The following is an 18,297-nucleotide window of genomic DNA, read 5'->3' on the forward strand; positions in this document are numbered from 1 at the left end:
CGGCATATATTCTACGCTGGCTTCGAAAAGAGTGGCATTGTTTCCCTCGAGCCTCCGTCGTGTAGTGGGGTGGGGAAAACGTGCGCGCCTTCATCGAGAGCACGAAAACATCGGCGTGCGAGGGGCCATTAGTTGTCGGTGCCTGGCGGGCATCGGAGGTCGAGGCAGCCGAGCTGCACTTACGCTCCACGTCGTGCGCCGTACAACGACGCTAGCGTCCAATTAGTACCCTGACCCGCTTACATAACAGGCTCCGCGCACGGCAGCGCGCGCCCTGCCATTGTTCTACGCCTGCGCGTCACCGCGCCGGTCTAGGCTCGGCAGGCAACCTGCTCGAATCGCGTCTTTTCCTCGGTTATCACCGAGGGGCAGCACTGTGAGCGCGCGCACGCGTAACCGGAGGCATTTCTTCCCCTTAGCGCTCGGGGAAAAAAGTCGGAGAAGCGAGCAGTGGGAGAGGTGCCCTGGATACTCGAGACGCGCTCCGAGAGCGCGCGCGTTCGCCGCCGGCTCGCGGTGACGGCGTCAGCATCCCGACAGCGCCACGGAGTGCGGACACGGAGGAGCAGCCCGCCGCTCCAGAAGTGGGCCGCCGGTCTCGCGACAGCTTTCTTTTTCCCCGCTCAGCTGAGCGCCGCGCTAGCCGGCCAGCGGCGCGCGAAATGTGCGATGCGGCACCGACAGATGGCGCCGAATCGAAGCGCCTCGAGCTGAAACCAGTTTGTATGGCGCCTCGGCGCGGCGGCGGTACCGTTTTCAAAGCAACGGATGCCATCGCACGTGCAGGAGGGTCCGTGGCGGTGGACTCGGCGGCCCGCTCCACCATGAGCAAGACGTTCCACCGGCGATCGACGGCCGCCTGCGGTTTGGTCGTGCTCATGCTGCTGCTATGCTCCGTGGGCCTCCTCATCGCCTTCCTCAAGGGACACCAGCAGCAGACGCGCGACGCCCACATGCGCCAGGGGGCGACGCCAAGGCGCGGGGTAAACAATGAGGGCGGCGGCAACTTTCCGAGTCGTCGAACGACTCAGCCGCCGTCCACCACGACGACCGCAGGGCCGCCGCTGCAGACAACCACTCTGGAGCCGCCCAAGCCGAAGCTGGACTTCAGGCTGCCCAAGCACACAGTGCCGCTCGCGTATGACCTGACGCTCGAGCCGCACCTGAGCAGGGACACGTTCGACGGCGAGGTGTGGATCACGGTGAATGCGACGCGACCTGTGGACCGTTTCGTTGTTCACGTCTTCCGACTGACTGTCGACGAGACCGAGGTGCTCTTTGAGGACGGCAGCCCACTGAGTACGGAGCCGCCATTCGAAGACGACCTCAACGAGTTCTTCGTGGTGCCCGTTGCTGAGAAGGCGGGTCCCGTCGGTATCTACCGCCTGCATTTCAAATTCAGGGGCTCACTGGTCGGCGGCATCGTGGGTTTCTACAAGAGCAGCTACAAGATCGATAATGAGACGAGGCAAGTGATACTTCTCTCAATACTTCTGCGATCGGCAGGAAGCTGGCAGTTCAACGGCCAGCTTTCTGTTGCTCGCGCACGCGTGAATGACCGCTTCGGTCTCGCGCGCGCCGCCGCTCGCCGCTCTTGTTTTGCAGAGATCGGTGATTGAGGCTGTGAAAGCAAGCTTGAAAGTATTTCCAAGCCAGTCGGTATATTACCGTAAAAGGCACCGTATAGCACCTTAATACATATCTATTATATATCACTGCCAGGTTTAATTCGAATAGATAAACATAAGTACCCCAGAAAGTGGACGGGAAAACGGCGCCGCGGTAGCTCAGTCGGTAAGAGCATCGCAGGCGTAACGCAAAGACGTGGGCTCGTATCGCACCTGCGGCCAGTTGTATTTTAATCACTTTCATTTCGCTTAATCTATAATTTCTTTAATTCAATTAATAAGTACATGTATTTTCCCCTATACCGTCCTTGGTGTCGTTGTTGTTGCCTTCTTATGAAATGACTAATAAAAATCGGGCCCTCGGTTTCCTTTCTTCTAGCGCACACACACACACACACACACACACACACACACACACACACACACACACACACACATATATATATATATATATATATATATATATATATATATATATATATATATATATATATATATATATATATATATATATATATATATATTTCAGGCTTAGAGCGGCGCCTGACACCAGCAAAAAAAAAATGCCGAGAGCCAGTGGGGCTATACTAGTCCAGGTGCAACCAAATTAGGTAGGCCCACCTAGTCTTCAACAAAAGACCCTCCCTCACCAGAACAGGAATGGGCCTCCCTGGTGCAGTATTCGGCCACTAACTCCCTCGTGGCATCTACATTTCACTGCATGCGTTGAAGAAGTACTCAAGCTATTCAACTGGGAAGGCTTAGGAGTGAGAATCAACGGCGAATATGACATTGTCCTGTTCAGCAACACTAAGGACGAATTACAACAAATGATTGACGACCTTAACAGAGAAAGTGTAAGAGTGGAGTTAAAGATTAATATGCAGAAGGCAAATATAATGTTCAATAGCCTGGAAAATGAACAAGAAAGGGTTCAGGATCCCCAATCAGCCTTTAGATTCTATGAAGCAGTATGTTTATCTAGGCCAATTACTCTCTTCTTTCTTTACTTGTACAACAAACGTTCAACGATTTATCAGCGGTTATTTGAGGAAGTGGGGCAGTCCTTGTAGACCTCCCTCGTGCGAGGTGGGTATAGCGAACGAGGTGAGCGAGGTTTGCAGAAGAACTAAAGCCAGAAAACTTAGTCGAAATGTCAGCGTCCCAAATAAGGCAGTAGCGCACAAGCGCAGTAGACGTGCGCTGCCCGTGGCAGCTCAACTTCGGCATGACAACAGCTCTGACGCGAATAGCGCGGAAGACTTTCCAATATGATGTCAAAAGGAGGCACCAGTGCAGAATTCGTGAAATAACAACTGAATCTTGTGGTCACCTTTTCCGGAGTGCTCTTGCGAAGATAAAGCCTTCTTAGATTAGCTGGTATCTAAATCGTACTGCCCCTTTTCTTTCATTATTCGTCCAATGCTGTGTCTTATTAGGGATTTGCTGAATTCCAATTGCAGTGAAACCTAATTTGCCTAGCTGTTTTAATACTTCAATTATATACTAAATGATCAAAAAGTAAAAGAAGTTTGGGAAATAGGATATATACAATAAACAAAAATTATGATATTCTGTCTTCTATAGGAACAATAATACTAACGTATGCTACAGCGTAAGCTTTTTTGGTAAAACGTTAGCGGATATCACTGAGTGCTAAAAATTGATGGTTTCGAAACAACAGTGCTATAACAGCACACTTACATACTTCCGATCTCTGCGGGCCGATAAACTTAGAATACCATTTTAATCGTCATTTATTCTTACCATTCATTATACTCATGTCACTTTATGCCAGCACTGCCATTTAAACAAAATCACACCGGTTAGAGTGCTGATAACTGACTCCCTTACATCAGACAATAATATGACAGACTTTGAAGCTTTATTACCTAGAGCATTATTGGCTACTTTACGCCTCTGGCAAAATCAGGGTTTGTGTTCGCAAAGGCTCGTCTAGAATAGCTCGTAAGATAAAATTTCAGCCAATCCTGATGCTGGACATATCATTAGCTTAGGCGGATGACCAATGGCAAAGATCACTCCAGAAAGAAAAGCTTGGTGTATTCGGCAGAAGGGGCCGAACTCACCGTATTTTTCAGGGCTTGACTGCGCTTTTCTTTGCTCTACGACGAGGAGTAAACGAACGACTTGTGAACTTGTGAGCGACTCCTTGTGGTTCCGCAAAATTTGCGCATTCTGCAGTCTCTATAGTCTCCAAGTGAGCACGTCTTCAAATAAAAGGAGACAGTTCAAAGAAATATCTTAATAAAAAATATCTTTACGCTACAATGGTATATAGTTGTTTAGAACGCCTAGGAGTGAAAGTATAGAATAAAAAAAATAAATGGTGAAAATAATCTTCGCATACGGATGCCACATATTCCGCATTAGTTTCTCTTTTGAGACGCACGTTTCCAGTGCCTGGCCTTAGGAATTTCTTTACCTGTTGCGTAGGAGGAAGCAGCTCTTGGGCCCGGAGAAGGCACAGGCCTTCGCAACACCGGATACACGAAACTGTATTACATGTTCGCAACCTATGAGCGCGATCAGCTTAACATCGAGGTTGAATATAATACTCAGCTTGGCAGGGGTGCGCAGACATCCCAATAACGCCCGCATAATCCGACCCTGTGTCCTTTAATTAGGACCGCGCGCAGACGTGCCGATCGCGAGCGCACATTCTCAGGTGTGCACATATCAAGTCGCCGCTTTCGCTTAGCATTGTGCAACGGTTGTTGCGCGCTTTAGCCCTACCTAAAGCAGGCGGTTGAAGTACTTTCGACCCTCCGGCTTTCACAACAGTTCCGTGTTTTGTTAAGGTGTCGGCGCAGTCTCGTGAACTTCGCGCGCGAAAGCAGAACTTGTTTATAAACAAGCTTGTTTATAAAACCAGTACAGCTGTATATAAATGCACAATCCTGTCATAGCCACGTGGTTCGCACTTTTCGTTTCTTCTACGCCACACACGTCATCTGAAAACCGATAGCAGAAGTGGGAGGAGGCTTTCTATTATTATGATTATTATTATTATTATTATTATTATTATTATTATTATTATTATTATTATTATTATTATTATTATTATTATTATTATTATTATACGTGTTACTCGTGTTACCCGTACTTGTACACGTGTTACTTGTATAACACTAGATAATAAAAGGGAGCTTCGGAATGGCACATATGACAGCTTTACTTCCTTAGTACACCTACAAGCATCGAATGGCACTTTTAATATTCATGTTTCTTCTCGATGTATCGCATGCGCAGGGTCTTAGCGCTGTTCATGTGTGTGTCAGTCACAGAATATTACGTTTCAGGGAATTAAGGGGTTGTGGCGGCAGGTAATTGCCGCACGAGCCTACAAGAACCAAGGAGCATTTGCGGAGTTGCGAATCTTCTTAACGACGTTGCCAGAAACGACTGGAAACCGCAATATTTATTCGTCTACTTATTGCTCATGGCACCAGCTCATACACGGAAGTGTGCCGACCACGTGGGAACAATCATACACGAACAAAAAGAAAGCGGGAAAGATATCGTAGGCAGGGCAACAACAGGAAAAGGTCAGGAAAGAACTATTTTCTTTCGCTTAGCAGCGTAGCTATTAATGTTCGAGCAGCAGTCAGTTGCTGCAGTTTGAACAATTGCCCTATAGGTGGAGTAACTATGAGAGGCAAATGCCACAAACACTGTGACAGGCCATACTTACCGTATTGTGTCTCTATCCCTCGAAGTGACAACATTCCGGAGGTTCCGAGAAATCCGGAGCCGTTTTTGAAGCGTCGTGTTAAATCGAAACAATAACTCAACAGTCAAATAAACGAACAAGAGAAATTGGTTATTGAAATTGCTGTAACGGCAAGATGTAGTAGTTGCTGGAAATACACGACGAAAACCATTTGATTTATTCTAGGAATCACGGAAGGTTTATCGTGACTTGATGTGTGTATGGGGGGGCAAGAACCGAAAGTTTTCTCAGATAAGTTCATGGAATTGCGGTAAATTTGTCAAGAATGATCTTGATAAGCGAATGTAGGCAACACAATAATAGGCCCTGTCTATGGACGCTCCAGAAAAAAAAATGTTTGAATAGGTAGGTAGCGAAAAGATGCCTCAAAATTACCTCTTAAATTTCTGTCATTACGCTGCACTCCCATGCATTTAACTCATTGGTTATTCGACCCTAACGTGAAAGCGTCTTGGACGTGCTGCTGTCTTCATCCCTCTCCGAACCAGTGTATCGGGGTCGAACCCCAAATCCGCACCAACACTGCAATGTACACGGCGATTCCGTGCGCACCCAGAACTTTTACATTGCGGAAATCTAATTGCGTGGGGCTCTTGCTTAATGTCATACTATATCAAACTTTATTGCTGTCGATTAGACTTTGGAAATTTCTCTCTTTATCAAGTTCAGCGAGGCGGACGAGAGTATATATTTATATGTATATACGCACAAAAACAAAACTAGTATTTAAATTTGATTCGATGTTTCGGCTGCAAGAAGTTTAAGATGGCCGAAATGCCGAATGATATATTTGTTTTAAAGAAAAGTAAGAAAGGGCTGGCAGCCTTTATGTTCTACACCATATTTAAGCGGTCTAAACCCTTTATGCAGTGACTTATTACGCAAGAAATATTCAGCTTACTAGCGTCGCGACACTGCGATTCTTAAGATGAGGAAATGTCTGCGACAGCGACGCGGGGCCCATAGAACAACGCACAAACCGAGCCTGCGTGCCCCTCCAGCCTCGTACTTCCTCCTCCCATGAGCACAGCACCGTTACAAGAGATGGACACCACTAGTGCGTGCACCTCAACCAGCCACGGCGCAGCTTCGGAATCCACGCTGCATTTCTTCAGACTCGTCTCGCTGGGGCACCCGGAGCGCGAGATGACGACTGCAGCACGAGAGACCGGCTCTGCCAATGCAAATCCGAGCCATACAAGATCGACAGAAGGCGCGGTCGGTTTTCCGGAAGGTTCTCGGCCGAGCGAACGTGCGCGCGCGTGCGGGGCTTGTCGGCGGCCGCATCTTTCCGCGTGTGGCCGCCACCGGCGACAGGCCGCGCGTCAGGGCCGTTGACTCGGCCGACCAACATACCTCTCGCTCTCCCTTCTACTCTCCCCACTCCCACCCGCCGCCGCAAAACAGGTCTCCGACCGCCACGGTCGAGAACCAAACCCCTCCCTCTCCTCCCCCCCCCCCCCTTTATTTTTTGTCTACACCATCGCGGCCAGAGGCAGGCATAAAAAGCCGGCACTGGGTGCGTGAGAATGAAACATGGTTTCCACCGGCATATGGCAAAGTGAAGGAATTCGCTAATGCATTGCAATGAGCGCCCAGTAACTTCTTTTATGTACTCTAAGGATTGATCCTTAATTTGAGAAACCTAACGCAGGAATAACGCCTGCTTAAGGACAACGATGATAATGCAGGTGTTAGGGTACGCGTCACATTGCCAGGTGAATATCACCCCAGGTAACAAGAAATTTCCCTGGAGCATTGGCCGCTGTGGAAAGAGAGAATGTGACAGAGCAAGGCCATCCAACGGAGTTCGTTCACACATCTATTTTTGCAGCTTCGAGATTATTGTAGCGTGGATGCCAGCACAAAATATTGCAGACTGCGCATTCGATGCCTATGGAGAGCTCGTCAACAAATACGCTGCGACTTAAGTTGCAGCTTATAAACGTGTACAGTGTGGGACATACTGCTGAGTGTAACCACTCGCTTCCATCGGGAACGAGATTACGCAGTAGCAACCGCACGCTAACATGGTTGCGCATGTTGACTGAAGAAAATAATTTGTTCCCTGCTGTTTCTCAAGCGCTGCAACAAGGCTTTTTCTTTATGTCAAAAAGTGAAATTCCCCACAATTGATATTTTCTAGGCGTTCAAGGGGGAAGCCACAATAAAGAACCCAACTTTAGTCTTGTGTAGTTTTTACTAGTTCCTTTTTACCCCGTTCATGAAAATAAGCGGATGTAATGAGAGAGAAGGGCAGAAATGCACGCCCGTACCTCCCCGGAGGGCCCGCAGCAATCAGGCAGAGAATTAACAAAATTTTGTTGCTGGGCTAGTTGGTTCAACTAATAAATGAATACTACTAAGTGCAGTTTCAAGACGAGACATGAAAAGACAACGACGCACGGGACAGTTGCGCGTAGCGCTTCTCCCTTGCGTCGCTGTCTTCTCGTGTCCCGTGTTGAAACTGCGCTTACCAGTATTCATTTATTAGGAAGAGAATGCAACGACTTCTGATTGCATTCTTGTGAAAAACGGGGCTCATCGACGCCTGACCGACACAGCCCTGATCTCAACTCACGGGAGGCTCAGGCGGAACCATTGCCGGCTATAGTATGCCAGGCTAAGCCCGACTGCTGCAACACCGCCTCCACCGCCATCGGGGGAAATGCACGCCCTTGTGCCGCACTGTGCCGCGACCAGCAGCTTTCTTGCAGCAGGCACAACACAGACGAAACTGGGCCGCACGACAGCTAGAGGCCGTCACATCATTCTGAGCCTAGTTACGTCACCGAAGCTCATTGAAAGTCGCAGGAAACTCGTATAAGTGCGGCACGTTTTTGGCCTCCTGCCCGACCGCACGCAGTGGACCGTGGAATACGCACACATTCCCGCGGATGCCAGCAATGCATGTCGCTATACAACAGCGCCGAGGGGCAAAATGGCAGCCATCGTGCACGTGGCATCGAAAGAGGAAGTGAAAATAAACTGGACGGTGAAGAGCTCCGAAAGTCCGGCAGAAAGCGAGCCGTCTATATAAAAAGGGTGAAGTTAAACGAAAGCGAACTGAACAAAGACGGAGAGTCCCGCACAAAAGAAAGGCCAACAGGCAGAGCGAAGAAAAGAACGGGGTCATTCACACGAAAAAAGCGAAACCGCCAGCGCTGCTCAGCCGCTTCCTACCGCGGGCGGTCCCTATCGGGTGCCAAGTCGAGAGCGTTGTCTGGGCCCACCAGCCTTCGGCGTTGAGGATAGTGTCATTCAATCACGAGTCGCAGAGTTAATATGCGAGAACTGCACATTAATTCTACACCGCGAGGCTCATTCCGCGAGTGCCTGCTGTCACCCCAGTTTCGAAGGATCGGCTGCGCCATATCCAGACCCCGCTCAATCACAGTTGGAAACACATTATTACGCATTAAAGTTTATCGTTTCCTGTCATGTTTTACGCCCCAAGTGCCGAATGGGCCACACTGATATGGGCATCATTATATCGCTTTGCATCGGCGCTGTCGAATGCGCCTAAAACTGTTTGAAGGAGTTCGGGCAGTCTCTTTTGTCCAAAAATTACTATAGATTTGTGTTGCTATCTTGCAATATGCCAATATCGATGCAAAACTGCAGGTGCTCTCGACTTGTCGATAAGATAAAAGTACGGGAAAGCTGGTCGTCAGTTGCTGACTCTAAAAAAAATTAAATTATGAGGGTTTGGGTGCCAAAACCACTCTCTGAATATGAGGCACGCCGTAGTGGAGGACTCCGGAAATTTCGACCACCTGGGGTTCTTTAATGTGCACCTAAATCTAAGTACACGGGTGTTTTCGCATTTCGCCTCCATCGAAATGCGGCCGCCGTGGCTGGGATTTGATCCCAAGACCTCGTGCTCAGCAGCCCAACACCATAGCCACTAAGCGGTTAACCACGGCGGGTAGTTGCTGACTCTGATGATCTCATATAGCAGCACTTAATTTCCCCATGTATCAGTCCTCAATTTAGGAAGTCGAAACAGAAGTTCAGCCCGCAGGTAAAACGATAACCAGCATCCGCGTTCATTTCCTCGTATGCTGACGCTGCGGAAAAGAGAAGACGAATGTTTATTTATGGTACTAATTTCTGGTTGGGCGCTGCTGAGGTGGGATTCCGGAGTGTTCTTTATGTGACGGGAGGGAGCAGCGAAGAGGCGCCCGATCCACGAATAGATCGCTTCACTCCGGATTGGTCCAACGTGGCGGTGTGGTGGCTCCGAGGCAGTGATTTATTATAGGTGTATAGCCTACAATAAGTAAGTGGGTAAACGAAAGTAAAGTATTTAAGTTCTTATGCCGTCTGGGGAAAGCTACTGAAATTTATTTTCTCGATGCGAGGCGTTCCAACTTTCGTTCAACCAAGTGAGTCATTCGAACATGAATCTCCTTCCCCGCGCTGCATTACATCAACTGTTTAATACCGACTTGTGAATGTTATTTCCAGCGTATCAGACCTTTTGTTCTTTTAGCACTGTCTGTGTCCTCTCTTCCCGTGAACTTGTTTCCCGGCTACATTTGGCGATGTCCGAACGAGTGCAGTAATTTCTTGTGGTTCGGAGACAGACACAGAATATTTGTTTCATCAGTGCAGACTGCTGCACCGAGTTATCTGTTCCGAAGCTTTGTAGGTTGGTTTCAGCATAATGGCTGGCTTTGTTATATATTATCAGCAAATACCCGCGGATTTCTCGTGCGCTGTGAGTGTGCAGTAGTAAAATCCGTGAAGATTACCTTCACACAGAGGAGTGCTATATTCCGAAGGATACCGGAGTTGCTGCAAGATGCATATGTGCTGTTTCTGAATAAGCGAGCGTTGGAGCCCTATTGTACAACGACTACCGTACATCCAAGCTTCAAGTTAATTGTAACGGTTATAGAAAAGGTCAAATACGATGTGTTTTCCGCAGGGGGCTCAAAAGTAAAAACTGTGAGAGGGCCCCCTATCAAAATGATATGAAACAGATCCATACAGCGATCGAACGTGTGCCATAATTCACTTGACATGCATGTGCATCTGTGCGCAATTCTTCACTCTAGAGATGCAGGGATGCAAGTTCGTTTTTAAATCAGCACCTTTAATTGTATTGAGCAACGCATGCAGAGCAGCAAATGCTCTCGGAGAGAGCTAATATGGCATAAAAAAGGAGGTTTATGTAACTTTAACTATGTATTTGATATTTGCTTAATTTCTTGCTAGCAAGTGTCACCACTTTCGCCTAGTGCCATTCACTGAGAGTGGATACTGTGAATTGTTTAAAAGCCATTATTGTACTGCATACGCTTACGATTAGCTTACACAGGTTCCAGAACGTATTGATATTAATCCCGGCCACTTTCACACAGAAAAGCGAAGCTGAACAGCCCAAGGGCGCAACTGTGACGCTCATTGTAGACGACCATGAGTGATGTGGACTGCTTACGCCTCACCATCGAGTGACCATGAAGCGACCGAGATCGCAGCTTGATATGGAAGCTCGCTAGATGCTCGGCCACCTGTGCGGCACAATAAATATCATCACTCATGAGCGTCTACTGTGGGCGTCACAGTTGCGCCCTTCGGCTGTTTCTCTTTTATGTGTGAAAGTGGCCATTTTTGACTACGCTTGAAAATTTAACAGCGTCAACTTCTCGCATTTGTGTTAATGGTTGTGAGCTCCTGGGACGGCGCACGCTTCAAGTCTTGCATTTTGATCACTCGCATCATCCTTAGGCTAGAGAGTTAGTCTAATTTTGCATAACTACTTGTCTGACTACTGCGCTGAGTCGTTTTCAAATGTATGACTCTGTCGTGAAAGCAATCCAGAGGAAATCGTTGCATTGTGTCAACTTCCCTGTTTTTAAGAAATGTCGAACCCATTTCGCGGAGCACCCGGTATATTACCTGTGACCTGTCTGCGACAGGCGAGGGAAATGAGATTGTCAGTTGGCGACGCAGGCGCCGATGGCTTGTCGTTCGTAAGTGCTATTTTCCATCGGACGGCCGCCTCCGCTAACAATATATCCGGCATCAGGGCTGACTGTCATTTGCTCTTACGAACAGTCCTAGCGTAGGAGCATTTTGTGTATACGACATGTTCTTTTGAAGAAGCGTTCATTATTGGCCGGTCACTTTCGGCTATTGTGTTATTTTTCGTCATTGGTGGCGCCTGTTCATGAGAAGTGCTCAGAGCATACTACTGCTCTGTGAATACCGTCCTAGTATCGCGACCGCCTCGCCCTAATCAAAAGAATAAACGTTGCTATTCGGGCGTCGGCTAGATGGAGGAGGCGCACCGGATGGGTTAAGTTCACTTGAAGGAGAAAATGATTGGTTAGAATCGCAATTATAGCAACAGCACATGCCACCATCACACCCGTGCTCATTGGCAAAATTTTTAGTGTTATTATACTTGTATGTGGGAGGATTGCCAGCAACCCTACCATCTAAACTATCGCTCTCAAATCAGTAATATAAATAATTAGACGAATATATTATTTATTCACCTTGCCCTAATTCACAAAGTTTTTCGTTCGTAAGAGATATTTCCCATTGGCCGGTATATCCTACGCTAACAATATGTACAGCATCAGGATTGGCCAGGATTTATTCTCACGAAGAGCTCTAGCTTGAGAGCTTTTTGTGAATACGGGGCTTTATAGCGTTTAGTTTCGCAATCCAAATTCGCCTCTTTGTTTAGCCAGTCCTCAGGGGCGGAATCTCGTTACGTGCCATCAGCTCGACCCTTTAAGACAAATGTGCGCAGTAAGGAAAAGAAGCAGCCTATGTGACAAAACGGAACAGTGAAGAAACATCCATAGTTCTGCCAAGAGCGCGGTGTTCAACGTAAGGTTGCAATGGCGGTATCCACGTAGTCGCCGACTCTTGGAGGGGAAACCCCATCGCTCATTCTTAGGTCGTAATGACTAATTAATTAACCTGCTCTCCTGCACCAGCCGTGGTTCCTTAGCGGCTATGGTGTTGCGCTGCTAAGCCCGAGGTCGCGGGATCGAATCCCGGCCACGGCGGCCGCATTTTGATAGGGGCGAAATTTAGGTGCAAAACATTTAGGCGCACGTTAAAGAACCCCAGGTGGTCGAAATTTCCGGAGTCCCCCACTACGGTGTGCCTCATAATCGGACAGTGGTTCTGGCACGTAAAACCCCATAAGGAAAAGGAAAAAACCTGCTGTGCTGCGATGGGGCTTCGCACGCGCAAATTCTGTGCATGCACTAAAATTATCGAAAACTGAAGGAGTTTCAGAAACTGGAGCCCTATAACGTAAAGCTATTCCAAACTTTTCTATTCCAATTCTGCAATCAGCCCTACGCGATTGGTTAAAACCTTTTTTTCGACCACCCCCACTTCGCCTGTCTGTCACGAGACGAAAACTGCGATAGCTCCCCATCTGATAAGACGTGCGCACACTGATTATGCATGATTTGACCGACCAAAAGCAAAGTAGTTATTTCTGATTCGACGACTTGTCGTCCTTAGCCCTCCGCTATTGGTCAAAAGTTTTCGGGCTGCACCCACTTCACCTGCCTGTCACGCGACGTCACAAAACCGCAAAAAGTCACCACGTCAAAGTGACATGTACGCGTTAAAGATGCACTAATATGCCGAACAAAATTGAGTTTTCTTCTGAATAGCCGCAAGCTGCCCCGTTCCGAAAGGAATAAAAGATGGCTGCCGCCGATCGCCCAGGCACTGGCTACTCGCACGTGCGGGAGAGCACGGGTTTATTTGCTTATAATAAAACTTTTTGCGTGGCCGCGTAACGTTTTCGAACACTTTCGGCACGTTTAGGACCTCGTTGTGCTAACTCTTCTTTGCTGAGGATCCTTTTTAGCGTCATTCTTAAGCTTCCGTTGCATGCCGCCGCGATTTTCGACCAGCCATCGCGAGTTAAATAAGGGGAAGCCGACCAATCGCAGACGCCGGTACCACCCTCTTCGTCCGCTTATCAATTTTCAGTGCAGTGGCTCGGCCCCACGAAATCCCTCTCCACTTGAGCGTACTCCTCGCCTCTTGCCAGCCAATTAGATAAGACAAGTCGCTCAGTGCAGGCAATGTTATTCGTTTTTAAAGCAAACAAAAGTGACCTCCTATGAACGAGGAGAGCGTTTTATTGGTCTGTTCAGACAGCCCTGCGGGTGACCGCCCGATGCTTGCGTCGGCGGCTACGCAAGTTTGACGTCACGAGATTGGAATACAAGCATTTTGAAATAGTTTTACGTCATAGGGCCCGTGCTTTCATTTGCAGCGAACTTTTCAGCGCTGCGTGTGCACAGCGCTTCACGAGACGCTAATATACGCGCGATGAGTGTTACCTTGACTTGAAATTCACGCGAATACGTTGCTTTAAAGTTTGGGGATTCAGTGTTTCCTAATATTTGCCAGTTCGACCCATTTCATGGGCATACTGCATTTACTGTAGCCTGTATGGGCGAACGTTCATGCAAGCGGTGGTTCCATAAACAGAAAAGAAGAAAGAAAGAAAGAAAGAAAGAAAGAAAGAAAGAAAGAAAGAAAGCATAAAGGAAAGAAGGTAAAAAGAAAACTTTTTAAGCTAGAATTGTTTGTAAGAGCAGATGGCTGCTGATCATGATGTAGACGTATTATAAGCGAAGTTAGCCGACCTATATTAAGCAACATTTACCAACCAAAAGCTTTGCGAGCTGGGCCTCTGTATTTCAGAAAACTCGCCAAACGGCTGAATATTCTATCTTATGTAGATTCCGCCGTTTCATAAATCATCGTCGCCATACAGGCAGCGGTTAACGTGCAGGCAAGTGGAACAGGCTATTTCCTCTTTCTTTTTCTTTTTTTTTCATCTATATACGTTGCGACGATCTAACAGTTCATTTTGCGTAAATGGACACAAGAGGTCTCTTAAATCGATTAACGCGGAATGAACTGAGGCCGAATTCGCAAAGCTTTTCATTCTTAAGTGTTATATGCTGTATTGGCCAACTGAATTCGCGAATAATATGCAAGCATCATGGTTCTTGTAACTTTTTCTTGGGAATAATTGTAGCGTAAGTGCTCTCTGTGAATACGGATTCCGGACCCGTATTCACCGAACGTTGTTACGTTAAAATTGCTCTTAAGGAACAATTGCAGTTAATACTGTTGCTGGACATATCATTAGCGGAGGCAGCCGACTAATGACAAAGAACACTTACGAACGAAAAGCTTTGTGAGTTCGGCCCCTGATATCCGCGATGGAGGTGGCCACGTATTAATTTACAGTGTGGTGCCTGTCGCAAAGCAAAATTCATTTCCTTTTCGGAGAAATTTTGACAGTAATTTTCAACCTATAGGCTGCGCGCGGTACACAAAATAATTTTGCACCTGTTGTACGCGTGCTGTTACGTGTAGATTCTTTTGCTCATTGTTGCCATTGTGCCAGTCTCAGTGACCATCCATTTATTATTAATTTAAAGCTGCGAAGTTCTGCATGGGGGCTTTCTAGTTTTGGTTTCATTTTTATTTCTGTTTGTTTCGTTTCGTTGTTGTTGTTTTTAATCTTGTAAACGCCATTACGGTATTTAAGCTATAAGTCAAAGATTACATATATCTGAAGAGTCATTTTGACCCACCCATCCTAGTTTGCGACTTTGAAATAAGTACTACGTGTTTTATATATTCGAGTCGACACTTATTTGAACCTGCCGCCGCGGTATAGCTTAGCGGCTATGGTGTTGCCCTGCTAAGCATGAGGTCGGGGGATCAAATCCCGCCCGCGACGACCGCATTTCGCACATATCTCATATCATACCGCATTTTGCTCATATCTCTCGCTCAAAAAAAAAAAAAAAACGCTCATATCTTGTGCATTGACCGCACGTTAAAGATACCCTGGTGGTCAAAATTAATCCGGAGTCCCCACTATACGGGGTGCCTCATAATCAAATCGTGGTTTTGGCACGTAAAACCGCAGAATTCAAGTCAAAACACTCCATTGAAGTCTGTTATGAACTGAGGTTCATATTCTATTCAAAAATTTAATTACTCCCGGACGTCTACACTACCCCCAACTGCCGGTGCTGTGGAATTCACCCGGCTACGCTTCCGCATATGCTATGGGAGTGCCCAGCACAGTACACCCAGACTAACACCACGACTCTCTCGTCGAGGTTGCATGAGGCTCTGCGGAGCTCCGCCCTCGACGACCAAACCTGGGCGACCCAGCACGCCCGCGAGGCGGCGGCGAGGCAAGCCCTCGACGTCCCTTCGTGGGAGGCTTAGGCCCGGCCATCATAAAGTGCTGGTTCTACAATAAAAGTTTATTCCTCCTCCTCAGACCCGTACTAATGGGACGGTGCGTGTTAACATTTTACCATATGAGCGGTCTTTCGTCGGCTCTTCTTACACTCAGAGATCATAGCCGCCTGAACTCCCCGCTATCCAGGCGCTATGACTGGAACGTCGCCAAGGGACGATAGATTAGAGCACGTTCCGTGCCTTTTCAGGCATAAATATCATAAAGAAATATTTCTAAACTTAATGACTGAACAAGCCCGACATCCTTTTGGGACTTTCCTTTCGAATGCTCCGGAATAATCAAGTTAGGACTACATAATATTTAGCATTTAAATGTTTACAGCATGTTTAATGATCTATAATATATACCAAACACTGCTCTAAGACAATAATGACGAAGTTATTTCTTTTTTAACCCTCAGTTCGAGGCCCAGATTTTCGCCGACTTCGCTTAGCACAGGCAATATTCGCTTTGACATACAATAAGCGAAGAAAATTGTAAATACAACTCGCGAAACAAAAAGAAAGAAATGAGTCTCAAATCAGCAAGAGTATGCATTCACTATATATATGTCGCGTTGAAGTTACTTCAACCGAGCTGCGAAGCCTGCGGTAATCAGAGAAGTATGAAGGCACGCGTCACCAGCCGCCTGTCTCAGCTCGGCGACATGTCGGTATATTCACTGCGGATAGTCTTTTTGAGAACCTGACAGCGTATTTTCGCATCACCTATTTTTTACCTCATTATCACTCCACAAGAACGTTATGTATTTCATATTTACTGGCTTGTTTCTTAAGGGCGTCACCACTGTGTTTAATGTGTCTGGCAAATGTAATTAGCGTGCCAGCCCTCCTCTCTTTCTCTCTCTCTCTCTCTCTCTCTCTCTGTTTTCCTTTATACTCCATAGCAAGATACCAGTTAGGGTGTCATCGGGGTTGCGTGAAACATATGTAAATGGTTTTTCAATTAATCCTCCTAAAAAGCAGTAATTTAAGAGATCTGTTCGTGGCAAAAAAAGGTTCGGAAATCAAGGCGAAATCACTCTTGTCAACGTCTTTGCGCTGGCTTTACTCAACAATGATTTAAAAACAAAAACAAAAGATGGCGGTTTCGCCACCTGTGCAGGTGGCATCGTCAGTGCGCAAATGGCTCAGTAAAGCGAATAGATCATATTCGTTTTATTGGACCATTTGTGGGCTGACGATGCCACCGCACGGGCGGCGAAACGGGTATGTTTTGTTTTTTGTTTTTAAAACATTGTTTTGTTGAGTAAAGCCTGCGCAAAGACGTTGACAAGATCTGTTCGTGCACAACGACGTTGCAGCATCCTCATTCAACGAGAGACAATAACGCGAAGCTGTGACGGGTGACAGTCGACATGACAGGCCCCTTTCCGCCTCGGCCCCCCCGTCGCATACGTCCGTCAGCAGGAAAGCGCGTCACTGTACGAAACGAAGTGGGCGAGACTAGGCGGAAGCTTCCGGGCCCGCGTAGGCGGAAGTCTGGAGGTCGGAAGTGAACCCCAATGACGACGAAGTGCGCGATAAGAAAGGGCGGCCGCGAAGCGAGGCGAAAGCCGCCGGCGCAGATCAAGCCCTGCCAGTTGCTGCGCTCTTGCGCGCGTACACGTATATAGCATACAGCGGCGCGCGCGACAGGTCTGCGGCCCCGTGTATGTACTATAGAAACGCATCTAGGAAAGCGCAGCGCGGCGGCCTTTTCCTCCACGACAGGGCAGCCCGCTAGAACAAAGGTCCCTCACGACGAGGATACTTCGAGCGCAAAAAAACAACGCCCGTCCACGGGGGGCCCTCGCCATTTCGACTGCGTTGCCCATTCGGTCGTTTTATTGTCACGGACGTCTCATCCCAAGCCCAGACCGCTTTCGCGAATCGCGTTTTCATGAGCCTACACGCCTCCGGTGTTTACGACCAAGTTATTTTTCTCCTTCTTCCTCTTCTTCTTTAGAAGGGAGTCCGGATGAAACGCGCTAGGAGGTTGGCGGCTTTGGCGTACTAGCTGCTCTCCTCCCTTGTCACGAGCAAGCGCCGCTCACAGTCGAACGCGGCCTGCTTCGTGGGCTCGCGTCCGCGCGCCGTTTCGGGATAGCCTCCGCCGAAATTCGACACGCGATCGCCGTGCAGCGCGCTGGCACATTCGACGGGTGATCCACGCGTGTTTCTGGGGGAGGAGCGAGGTGGCGGGGGGGGGGGGGCGGGATGTGAAGAGGGGGAGTTCCTGTGTAATTCCTCTGCACGATTTCCAATCACGCGGGATTCCTGCGCGAAGTATACTCGCGACTGGCTGCAGAAAATGGGGACGCGGGCAGCGAAGCGTTCATTTCTCGCCGTGCCGAGTTAGTAGCGGGAGCGCGGATGCGTGCGGCACGCGTCAAGATTTTGCCACTTGCTGAGGGCAGAGAGCAACTTGGGCAGGAGACGGCAAGGAAGTGCACGTTGGGGGCGCATGAGCAGACAAATGATCAAACTGTGTGACTTTATACACGCGTTACAAGGTTCCGAAGACATGAGCGCACACCTTAAACGTTCGTGTTTCCAAGCGAACAAGTTAATAGACGCGGAGCGACCATGCAGCGCGATTAAATGTTTTCCAAGCGGGCAAATGCGGAAGCATCTGAAATG

General features: G+C 48.0%; 1 protein-coding gene across 2 annotated transcripts in view; it reads left to right on the forward strand.

Moving 5' to 3' along the window:
• The first annotated feature begins 465 nt into the window (after window positions 1-465).
• LOC142580357 (uncharacterized) overlaps window positions 466-18,297 on the forward strand; it is a 205,679-nt gene continuing 187,847 nt past the window's right edge. For both annotated transcript variants that reach the window (XM_075691144.1, XM_075691145.1), the window contains exon 1: window positions 466-1,468. In XM_075691144.1, coding sequence (XP_075547259.1) covers window positions 663-1,468 — 806 coding nt within the window. In that variant the 5' untranslated portion in view covers window positions 466-662. The remainder of the gene's footprint in view (window positions 1,469-18,297) is intronic.

This window comes from Dermacentor variabilis, chromosome 1, assembly GCF_050947875.1.
Source record: "Dermacentor variabilis isolate Ectoservices chromosome 1, ASM5094787v1, whole genome shotgun sequence".
NCBI lineage: Eukaryota > Metazoa > Arthropoda > Arachnida > Ixodida > Ixodidae > Dermacentor > Dermacentor variabilis.